The 12668-nt window shown below is 38.6% G+C and overlaps 1 protein-coding gene across 1 annotated transcript in view; it reads right to left on the bottom strand.

Annotated features, from left to right (window-relative positions):
• Nucleotides 1-3454: 3454 nt before the first annotated feature.
• Nucleotides 3455-12668, bottom strand: part of BEND2 (BEN domain containing 2) — a 36691-nt gene continuing 27477 nt past the window's right edge. The window contains 1 exon segment of the mRNA XM_032389590.1: nt 3455-3642. Coding sequence (XP_032245481.1) covers nt 3455-3642 — 188 coding nt within the window.

A 12668-nucleotide genomic window follows, 5' to 3' on the forward strand; every position in this document is an offset into this window, starting at 1 on the left:
CTTTGCTTATTAAGCAAGAAAGCAAACATTCTAAGTGTGCCACATTTATGTAACTGGATGAAAAATATGTTATCATTAATTTTTTAAAAGCCACTGTGGATTGCATTAGTAAAAGTGCTGTAGAATTACTCCATTGTAAAGAACAACCTAAGCATCTATATTAAGAATATCTTAAATGTTGGGCGCCTGGGTGGCTCAGTTGGTTGGGCGACTGCCTTCGGCTCAGGTCATGATCCTGGAGTCCCTGGATCCAGTCCCACATCGGGCTCCCTGCTCAGCGGGGATCTGCTTCTCCCTCTGACCCTCCGCCCTCTCATGCTGTCTCTCATTCTCTCGCAAATAAATAAAATCTTAAAAAAAAAGAATATCTTAAATGTTTATTCATTGTATTTATTTGTAAAACAAGACAACATAACAAATATAAACTTACTTATCAAAAACTAGTCTTATGAACAGGCATTTAAAATCTTTAACATTGGATGAATACAGTAATGGAATGAACCTGTGAAATTTTGAAGGCAGAAAAGGTCTAATTTAGTTTAAAATAAAATATGAAGCACCTTTGTGAAATTTATTTTGCTCAATCAGCATGATTGTAAAGAAGCTGTGTGTAAAAAAAATAAAAATAAAAATAAAGAAATTGTGTATATAATTTTATAATTCAAACCATGGGAATCATTTTAAACACTTTCTTTAAAAAAATAATGGGTTTATAAACTATGCTAGCCAATACAGCACCCACTATTCACATACGGTTATCTAAATTTAATTTTTAATTAGCTAAAATGAGGTAAAATTTAAAATTTAGTTCCTCTAATTTTTTTTAAGATTTTATTTATTTATTTGACGGAGAGAGTGAGAGAGAGCACAAGCTGGTGGGGGGGGGGCAGCAGAGGGAGAGGGAGAAGCAGACTCCCCGCCAAGCAGGGAGCCCGACGTGAGGCTCCATCCCAGAACCCTGGCTGGGATCAGGACCAAGCCAAAGGCAGACCCGTAACTGACCAACTCACCCAGGCAGACACTTAACCAACTGAGCCACCCAGGCACCCCCCACATGTGGCTCTTAAGCACTTGAGATGTGGTCATTAGAGGAACTAAATTTTGGGACAGCTGGGTGGCTCAGTTGATTAAGCATCTGCCTGGGTGGTTGTCGGTTAAGTGTCCCCCTTTGACCTGGGTCCTGATCCTGGGATGGAGCCCCACCCCAGGCGCCCTGCTCTGCGGGGAGCCTGCTTCTCCCTCCCCCTCTGCTGCTCCCCCTGCTTGTACTCTCTCTCTGTCAAATAAATAAATAAAATCTTAAAAAAAAAAAAAGCCACATGTGGCTAGTGATTACCATACTGGACAACATAAAGTTATAGAACATTATCAATATAATGGTACTCGACAGGACTGGTCTAACAAATTATATAAGCAACCACCATAATAAAGTCAACCATGTAAATCTTGAAAAATTTTTGTAAATATAAAGTTTTTGTTTTTGTAATTTTGCTTCTAGTCCAGGGACTATTTCAGATAGCACAAAATACAAATCAAATTTGAAATCTGCATATACAGTTTAAAATTTAATCTTGCCTAGAATATAATTTTACTTTTCCGTATTAGCTGTATTATCAATAGTGTGTAAAATTATTTGTAAAACTGAATGGTGAAGACAAAGACTATCTTAGATGAATTAATCTGAATAACTCTGGTCAAAACTCTTTTGCCCTGTATGGGAGATTTTTTGACTTGAATTATTTACTTCTTAAGACCACTGTAGGCATAGCCTAAACATATAAAGATATGCATAGAAATACTATAATTTTATTAACCTAAAGGCAACTAACAACAAATTAATTATTTGGAGAACAGGGTCATAAAAATTATATCTTACGTCTTAATCTTTCTAAAATTAGTTATACTATATTTCACTAAAATACTCTAAAAATTGAATTTAATTTTCAAAAGACATATCACTTGAAAAAATGTATATATTCTACAAATTGACCATATAAAACCATCCTAAACTACTTTACAAGTCACAAAAATAACAAGACTTGTCAACTTTCACAGTAATTACTTTGACCGACTTGTTACTTTCTTTTGAATTTCTTCCTTGCCTTATCAAAAGAGCAAAGTTAATTAGTGTCAACTATCTAAGAAAATCCATGGGTCATAAGCAAATGTGCACAACTAAAGACTGAACTCTCACAAGGAAAAAACTGTTTTTTGAACAATAACTAAGAATGCGATAAAGCGAATATAACTGAGAACTGTTCCATAGGTTGAAAGCTGAGAGAGAACATTATAACTAACAAAACGTTTCTCTTTTTTCTGACAAAATGCTTCTTAAACACAAATGATCAAACAATGAAATTATACAGTATTTTCTATGGCTAAAACATACAAGAACTTTAAAGTGCTTAAGCTAAACATAAAATCCTACTCATGAGCAAAATGGAATTATTTTTTTCATTTGCCAATATTCCTGTCGATATACTTCAAGACCACTTTTTTCTAATTGAATTTCTGATCAATATTTTTTTCATTTAAACACTGTAAGATTTAAATTTGTATGCACTTCAACTAGTAGAATCAATCAGAAAAACACAGTAAGTACATAAAATCTTCATCCAGACATTTCAGAAACAACAACAACAAAAAACATTCGAATCTGGTCAGATTCTTTCTATTCATAGTGATATATTCTTAAATTTGAATTACTTCAATGGAAACAAAAAGCCTCCTGACATCATTTTCTGTGTTGACTCTTAGAAAACTGCTGTGATAAAATATTATCAGGAGGTCAATAAAAGGATGCTGTTCTTATCAGGAGTAAATCAAAAAACCATAGGTCTCATGCCTGGAAAGCTTGGGTCAAACAATAGGATGTCAATCCTATGAATCCCCTACTGATGGATATTTAAGAAAGCCAACATTGGTGTTTTGGTTATGTGTAAACCATACCTCCCTTCTGAATCAGTGGAGCTTAGACCTCAGATCTCCAGTGACAATTCACTTGACGAATACTGAATGTGTACTACCTACAAATTCCTACACCTGGAATTATGGTCTGCCTATCCAACCATGTCTCTCTACCTCACTATCTATTATGTGTGTCACTGATGCTCAGATCTCATCTATCACTAAGAGCTAAACGTGCTATTCTCATTCTACCTTAAAACAGCAATGAAAACAACCTTTAGGAATTTACTACCATTCCCTTAATCAGAGGTTCTTATCGGAGTACTGCCCATCACTTTGTTCACAAGATGAAACGTTACACATCTTCCTAAAGCAATTCTGTCTGCTGTGTGGGCAGAAAAAGAACATCGGCTATTTCTTCAGTTGTGAATGCAGAACTACACGGCCACTACAACAAACTAATTTTGGAATTACAACTTGAGAAACTTACAGGATGATACAACAGTAAAAAAAAAAAAAAAAAAAGTAGGGTTGGCATTCAAGTACTTCAGTCATTATCTCTTGGCTCTGACTCTGCCGGAGGAGTTGTTGCTGGAAGCTGCTATGCTTTGGATGTGGACTTCTTGAGGTCATATCGAAGACTACGGATGGAGCTATTGATAGCTGTCACACACAACTTCCAGTCATATCCGGTTTCTGAGAGACTGGAAGTCGGGTAGGTGTCTTGAAGGAATTCTGGTGGTAAAGCCCGAAAACATGAGTTACTTAGAAATCACTTCTCAGAGAAATGAATTTATTCAACCTCAGTTCTATTGCTGTGACTATGAAAGGGTCATTAAAACTTTAACTAAAACACGTGGAGTATTATAACTATCATTAAATTAGCTGAACAAATCTTTTCATCTAAAAGGATAACAGGAAATAGCCCCATTCTTAAATCACAGGAAAATAAGAGTATCCCATGACCTTGTTACCTAACCAGAATGGAAATCCTCTCCTGTCTTCGATACCCAACGTAAACTTTTCTCATTCTTAAATTTATCAAACACGCATGTTATTCATTATATCAAGGCTTGCTAAGGCTTCGTCACACACTACAGGCTGCAATGTCTTTATACTTTTAGACACAAGAAGCTATAACTGCTAAATATTTTGGTACTGCCTGATTTCTCTCAGACAAGAAAGGAGTCTCGAGATCTTGCAGTTAGAGGAAAACGTCTATAAACGAAGGTAACAGAGCAACATGGCTCAAGGAACACACTTAGAGAAAGCGGGTGGACAGACGAAGGGAAAGGTGGGGAAGAGAGATGTTTTTAACTAGAAGAGCAGAACTGTCCTCGGATACATTTTTAGGTAACTTCCAAAGTACCTCTGAGGCCTTAGAAAGGGATCTGATGAGCACTACAGGCCTGCATTAGTTGGCTACATTAACCTCATTTGTTTTTCAGTAAGATTAAGAAGCTGGGAAATCAGGACATGCCATAAACACAACATAGGTCCAAAATTTTTAGTAAGGCATGTGACAGTTAAAAAGCTTTTATACTCAAAGGACTACTTAATACATCAGTGGTAGCCTGGAAGGAGGCTTTCAGTGGTATGTCCCTGGATTCAGGATCAGGCAGTGTTTTTATGCTGCCGGCCATCTTTTATTATTATTATTTTATTTGTATTATTATTTTGCTGCCGGACATTTTTATTACCAAGAAAGAAGTTATGGAAAGCAGGCTTGTCCCATCTGCCCAGGACAGTGAAGCTGGGATGGATAACTAAGAGACTGGAAGACAAATACAGCACCCACAAGGCTTTCAACAGGCTGCAACAAGGAGCCTAAAGTGGTTGGTGCTTCCCAAAAAGTGCTCTCTGAAACACTAGTCATGAAGTTTCCTGGGGAAAGAGATTCCGGTTGTGCAAACGAGCAACGCTACCCTCCAGAGTTAGTTCCCACTGAAAAATCCCACAGTAAAGAGACCTGCTGATTCAAAGGTGACAGATGCAGATGCGTTAGTTGGGCTTATAAATGAGGAAGGTGGCAATGCAAAAAACAACAGAAGGTCAGGACTGTGGAGATCTGGAAGGGCTTCAGAGCTAAAGGCATTTAAAACATGTTTTAAAACAGAGTCAAGTGAAATAGATCTATGGACTAAGGCCCTGGGGGTGCCAAATCAAGAGCTTCCCTAGCCATTTCACTAAAAAGCACCTTATTCACGAAGCACCCATTAACATTTGGCTGTCTTTAAGAAATATTGTTTGGGGGACGCCTAGGTGGCTCAGTCGATTGCACATCTGCCTTTGGCTCAGGTCATGATCCCAAGGTCCTGGGACTGAGCCCTACATCGGGCTCCTTGCTCAGTGGGGAGCCTGCTTCTCCCTCTACTGCCACTCCCCCTGCTTATGCTCGCTCTCGCACGCTCTCTGACAAATAAATAAATAAAATCTTTCAGAAAAAAAGAAACACAGTTTAGGAAATGCTACTCTACACTAACAGGATAAAATGCAGGAGGAATAAATATAAAATCCTACATTTACATTAAAAAAAATAGTAACAGTATAAATAGAAATAGCCCAAACACTAACAACATAAGTACTAGATAAACATCAGTATATAGAAGAAAAGATCTAGGGGTCTTAGTTAACCATAAAATTAAAAATGGCAAGTGCCATTTTAGTCTGGATTAATATCGACATTTGTCTTGGCAATGATTTTTTTATTCTGACACCAAAAGCAAAAGCAACAAAAGCAAAAATAAACAAGGAAGCCATCAGCAAAATGAAAAGGCAACCCACTGAATGGGAGAAAAGATTTGTAAATCATATATCTGATAAGGGGTTAATATCCAAAATATAAAATAACTCATACAACTCAACAGGAAAAACACCAACCACATGTTTTAAAATATGGGCAAAAGATCTGAATAGACATTTTCCCAAAGAAGACAAAGAGATGGCCAACAGGTATTTGAAAAGATACTAAACATCATTAACCATCAGGGAAATGTAAATCCAAACCACAATGAGATATCACCTCACCCCTGTCAGAATGGCTAAAATCAAAAAGACCAAGTACTGGCGAGGATGTGGAGAAAAGGAAACACTGTTGCTGGGAATGTAAATCAGTGCAGCCACTATAAAAAAAACAGTAATGGAAGTTCCTCAAAAAATTAAAAATAAAACTACCATACGATCCAGCAAGTCCACCTCTGAGTATTTATCCAAAGAAAACAAAAATGCTAACTCAAAAAGATACAGGAACCCGCCCTGTTCACTCTAGCATTATTTACAATAGCCAAGATAGACAACCTAAGTGTCCAAGTGTCCATGGATGGATGAATGAATAAAGAAATCGTGGTGTATACACACACACACACACACACACACACATTTTTATTCGGCCATAAAAAATAATGAAATCTTGTCATTTGTGACAACATGGATGGACCTTGAGGACATTATACTAAGTGAAATAAGCCAGACAGAGAAAGACAAATACCACATGATTTTACTTACATGTGGAATCTAAAACAACAACAAAACAACAAGAAGATACAGAGAACAGACAGGTAGTTGCCAGAGGTAGGAGGTAGGGAGAGGAAGAAATGGGTGAAGGGGGTCAAAAGGTAAAAAGAAAAAAAATAATAAAATGAATACATATTACAACATGTATACACATAGGAAGGAAGGAAGGAAGAAAGGGAGAGAGGGAGGGAAGGAGAAAGGAAGGAGGGAAGAGAAAGAATGACCTCTTTGCAGGAACAATTTTCAGAGACAGCATGTTTATCAAAAAAATAAAATTTAAAAATTAAATTAAAATTAAAATGGCAAGTGCCATTTTAGACTGCATTAACAGCCTAAAAGGAAATAGTACCATTGTATTCTGGGTTACCTTGAGAACATCTGAAGTTAGTCACTGAATCAGATCATGAAAGATAAGGAAAATATTTCTATGAGGACTTACTGAAGGAAATGGAGATATTTACCTGTAAAAGTGTAAGACTTAGTGGGGAAAAAGTTGTGAATAACACTTATTTTCTCAAATTCTCATGCTTCCATGTAGAGGGATCTCCAAATTGGAAACTTTGAAAAAACTGTATGTATGATTAAAAAATAAAGCTGATATTTTTATCTCCACCTGCCAGATTCTAGTGGCTGTCTCTCACTTGGTTCTGAACTTGAAAGTGGGGGGAGAGGGTGTATTTACTATCTCCTAGTGCTCCAGCAGGAAGTAATAGCTGTCTCTACATACTTGAAGGCCTATCATGTGAAAAGTAACTGGATCTACCCTATTTAGCTCTGGAAGGGAGAAGTAGAACAAATGTGTATTACATGCAGGGAAGTAAATTTTGAGTCACTTGGAGGAAAAACTTTCTCATGAATTAGAGCCCCTTTAAAATGTATTGGATTGCTGGAGGTAAGAGAAGATGGTGACGGAGTAGGAGGACCCTAGGCTTGTCTCATCCCATGAACACAACTAGACAGCTGTCAAATCATCCTAAATACCCCAGAAATCAACCTGAACACTGACAGAACAAACCCCACAACTAAAGGAAGAGAAGAGGCCACATGGAAGAAGGTAGGAAGTGTGGGGATATGGTTTGGGGAGAAATGGATCGCAGGTGCTATAGAGGGGAGGGAGTTGTGGTTGCAGAGAGAGAGAGAGAGGAGCACACAGGGGAATGATGCACAAGAAGACGGGCTGAATTTCCCGAGTTTTTGCAATCAGCAGGGATTAAAGCCTGGAGTTTTAAAGGTCAGGAGGCTTGGCTGGGATAGAGCCCAGAGGGCACTGCACTACTCCGGGGGGGGGGGGGGGGGGGGGGGGGGGGAAAAAACAACGGGGGGGGGGGGGGGGGAGGAGGGGGGGGTGGGAGGGCGGGGGGGGGTAGGAGGGGGGGGGGGGGGGGGGTGGGTGGTGGGGTAAGGCAGGCAAACAACTCAAGGGCAGATGGTGTAGAAAGAGTGATTTGAAGACTGCCCGGAGCACACAGGGGGTAGATTACTCACTCTTCTTGGAGCACTGTCCCTGAGAGGCAGCGTTCACAGAGATGCCTCTCTGAGAACAAAGGACCTGGCTGGTGCCATTTCCCTCCCCCGCCCATCAGCATAAATACAGAGCCACCCGTGGGAAGCAGCACAGGGAGGACACTGGCTGCCTAACTTGCTTACACCAAGCCCCACCCCACCACACTCTGGCAGGACTGCCCTTCTCCGTCCAGCTTGCCTCTGTCCCAGCCCAGGGGGGCCCCTTCCCCAGAAACCAGCAGAAACCCCTGCCCACACCACGGCTCCCAACCAGAGAGCTCTGTGGGGCTTCAGTTCTAGCGGAAGCAGTAGCAGGTCTCATTGAATAAGCAGATCATAGCACACCTAGTTAAAACTCACCACATTCTGGCCAAAGACCAACCACAGCCCACTGCAAGCAAGGAGAGCCTCTGCAGATGACTGGCCTGAGGGACAGAGCAGCCAAAACACAGCAGCAGAGTGCACACAGCACACACCAGAGACACCCCGTGAAGCACCAGGCCCTGGGCTTTACATGACCACTTCTTCATAAAGCCACACTCTCAGAAGCAGGAAACATAACTGGCTTTTCTAACACAGACAAGAAGACAGAGACTTAGACAAAATGCAAAGACAGAGGAATTCATCGCAAACGAAAGAGCAAGATAAGGCCATGGCCAGAGATCTAAGTGAGAGAGATCTAAGTAACACGCCTGATGGAGAATTTAAAGCAACAATCATAAGGATACTCGCTGGGCTAGAGAAAAGAATGGAAGGCATCAGGGAGACCCCTACACCACAGAGATAAAAGAGTTAAAAGAGTTAAAAAAAGAATCAGTCAGAAATGAAGAATGCAATAAATAAGATTGGAAACAGGCTTGATGCACTGAACAGCAGGCTGGAAGAAGTGACAAAGTGACAAAGACAAGAAAGGATCAGAGAAAATCTCCAGAAACAATGCCAAAACAAGTAATAAAATGGCACTAAATACATATCTATCAATAATCACTCGGAATGTAAATGGACTAAATGTTCCAATCAAAAGACCTAGGGTGTCAGAATGGATAAATAAGCAAGACCCACCTATATGCTGCCTGCAAGAAACTCATTTTAGACCTAAAGACACCTGCAGATTGAAAGTGAGGGGGTGGGGCACCTCGGTGGCTCAGTCACTAAGCGTCTGCCTTCGGCTCACGTCATGATCCCAGGGACCTGGGTCCTGGGATCGAGCCCCACATCGGGCTCCCTGCTCTGCAGAAAGCCTGCTTCTCCCTCCCGCGCTCCCCCTGCTTGTGTTCCCTCTCTCACTGTCTTTCTGTCAAATAGATAAATAAAATCTTAAAAAAGAAAAAGTGAGGGGATAGAGAAACATTTATCATGCAAATGGACATCAAAAGAAAGCCAGAGTAGCAATAGTCCTATCAGACAAACTAGATTTTTAAACCAAAGACTGTAACAAGAGATGAAGAAGGCCACTATATCATAATAAAGGGGACAAACCAACAAGAAGATCTAACAACTATAAATATTTATGCACCCAACATGGGAGCACCAAAATATATAAAACAATAATAAACATAAAGGAACTCATTGATAATTATACAATAATAGTAGGGGACTTTAACACCCCAATTACATCAATGGCAGATCATCTAAGCACAAAATCAACAAGGAAACAATGGCTTTGAATGACACACTAGAACAGATGGACTTAACAGATCTATTCAGAACATCCCATCTTAAAACAGCAGAATACACATTCTTTTCAAGGGCACATGGGACATTATCCAGAATAGATCACATATTAGATCACAAATCAGGCTTTAACCAATACAAAAAGACTGAGATCATACTATGCACATTTTCTGACCCCAACACTATGAAACTAGAAGTCAATCACAAGAAAAATCTGGAAAGACTATAAATACATGGAGGTTAAATAACATGCTACTAAAAAAATGAACGGGTCAACCAGGAAATCAAAGAAGAAATTTAAAAAAATACATGGAAACAAATGAAAATGAAAACACAATGGTCCAAAACCTCTGGGATGCAGCAAAAGCAGTTGTAAGAGGGAAGTTTATAGCAATACAGGCCTACCTCAAAAAGCAAGAGAAGTCTCAAATATGCAACCTAACCTTACACCTAAAGGAGCTAGAAAAAGAACAATAAACAAAACCTAAATCTAGCAGAAGGAAGGAAATAATAAATATTAGAGCAAAAATAAATGATATAGAAACTAAAAAACAATAGAACAGATCAATGAAGTCAGGAGCTGATTTTTTGAAAAAAGTAATAAAATTGATAAACCTCTAGCCAGACGTATCAAAGAGGAAAGAGAAATGACCCAAATAAATAAAATCACAAATAAGAGAGGAGAAATAACAACCAACATCACAAAAATACAAACTATCATAAAAGAGTATTAAGAAAAACTACATGCCAACAAATTGGACAACCTGGAAGAAATGGATAAATTCCTAGAAACCTATAAACTACCAAAACCAAAACAGGGAGAAATAGAAAACTTGAACAGATCGATAACCAGCAAAAAAAAAAAAAAAATTGAACCGGTAATAAAAAATCTCCCAATAAACAAAAATCCAGGACCAGATGACGTCACAGGTCAATTCTACCAAATATTTAAGGAGTTAATACTATTCTTCTCTAACTATTCCAAAAAGTAGAAAAGGAAGGGAAACTTCCAAATTCATTCTATGAGGCCAGCATTACCTGATACCAAAACAGATAAAGATTCCACTAAAAAAGAAAACTACAGGCCAATATTCCTGATGAACCCGGATGCAAAAATTCTCAATAAAATACCAGCAAACCGAATGTTTCCTGAGGCAAGGGAAACAAAAGCAAAAATAAACTATTGGGACTTCATTAAAATAAAAATTTCTGCACAGTGGAGAAAACAATCAAACTAAACTAAAAGGCAACCTATGGAATGGGAGGAGATATTTGCAAATGACATATCTGATAAAGGCTTAGTATCCAAAATATATAAAGACCTTATAAAACTCAACACCCAAAAAACTGAATAATCCAAATAAAAAATGGACAGAAGACATGAGCAGCCACTTCTGCAAAGAAGACATCCAGATGGCCAACAGACACATGAAAAGATGCTCATCATTACTCATCATCAGGGAAATACAAATCAAAACCACACTGAGATATCACCTCACACCTGTCAGAATGGCTAAAATCAACAACACAAGAAACAGCAAGTGTTGGTGAGGATATGGAGAAAGAGGAACCCTCCTACACCATTGGTGGATATGCAAATTCGTGCAGCCACCGTGGAAGACAGTACGGAGGTTCCTCAAAAAGTCTTTTAAAAAGTTAAAAATAGAAGTACCCTAGGATCCAGCAACTGCACTACTGAGTATTTACCCAAAGTATACAAGAACGCTAATGCAAAGGGGTACACGCACCCCGATGTTTACAGCAGCATTACCTACAACAGCCAAATTATGAAACCAGCCCACATGTCCATCAACTGATGAATGGATAAAGAAGAGGTGGTGTATATATATACATTGGAATGTTACTCGGCCATAAAAAAGAATGAAACCTTGCCATTTGCAAAGACATGAAAAGAACTACAAAGTATTACGCTAAGCAAAATAAGTCAGTCCAAGAAAGACAAATTCTACTCATATGTGGGATTCAATAAACAAAACAAATGAGCAGATGGAAAAAGAGAGAGAGAGCGAGAGAGAGGCAAACCAAGAAACAGACTCTTAACTATAAAGAACACAGTGATGGTCACCAGAGGGGAGGTGGGTGGGGGATGAGTGAAAAAGGTGATGGGGTTTAAGGAGGACACTTGTCCTGATGAGCACCAGGTGAGGTATGGAAGTGCTGAATCACTACATTGTACACCTGAAACTAATATTACACTCTATGTTAACTAAGTGCAATTTAAATAAAAACTTAAAATAAATAAATAAATACAAACAAACTTTTAAAAAATGTAGTGGATTGCCATCAATGGAAGTGTTCGAACTGAGGGGAGGCAACTATATGTCAAAGCTGAGATCAAATTCCTGCTCTGGGGGAAAAGTTGTATTAGAGGATGTTTAATGTACTTCCTATTGCTAAGACTTTACCGTTCTGTAATATGCAGAAATGGATGGGAGGGTATAGGAGTAAGGGTTGTTCACTGATTGCAAATCTGCAGCCCACTAACTTTCTCCATGTAAACCATTCTCTAAGGAGCCCTTAAGTGATACTGAACTCTCATCAGAAAGCATCAAATAATAGTTTCTTCTGTGAAATCAATACCTTTGGCTAGTAGATATATTTACTTTTGACTACTAATTTCCAGAATAAAATCTTAGAACAAGAAATTATATTAGAATAGAAGAATAAACTGGCTTATTCAGTCAGTGGAATACCAATCAGCAGTTAAAATGCATGAACTAGATCTCAAAAACATAATGTTGAATGATAAAAATTTGCAAAAGGATACATACTATATATCCCCATTTATGTACATTAAAACAACTATAGAACGACATTATATATTATTTACGGATCTATCAACATAGGTAGCAAAAGCATAAAATATGCATGGGAATGGTACATCTAACTCCAAGACTGTGGTTACTTCTGGGGAGAAAGACAGGGGAAAGGGATGATGATGAGTTTTAATTATATCAGTAATGTTTTATTACTTAAAAAAATAACCTACAGCACAAAAAGCAAAATATCTATATCTGTACTGGGTTGACAGGTGCTTATTATATTACTGT

The sequence above is a fragment of the Phoca vitulina genome, unplaced genomic scaffold (genome assembly GCF_004348235.1).
Source record: "Phoca vitulina isolate PV1807 unplaced genomic scaffold, GSC_HSeal_1.0 scaffold55, whole genome shotgun sequence".
NCBI lineage: Eukaryota > Metazoa > Chordata > Mammalia > Carnivora > Phocidae > Phoca > Phoca vitulina.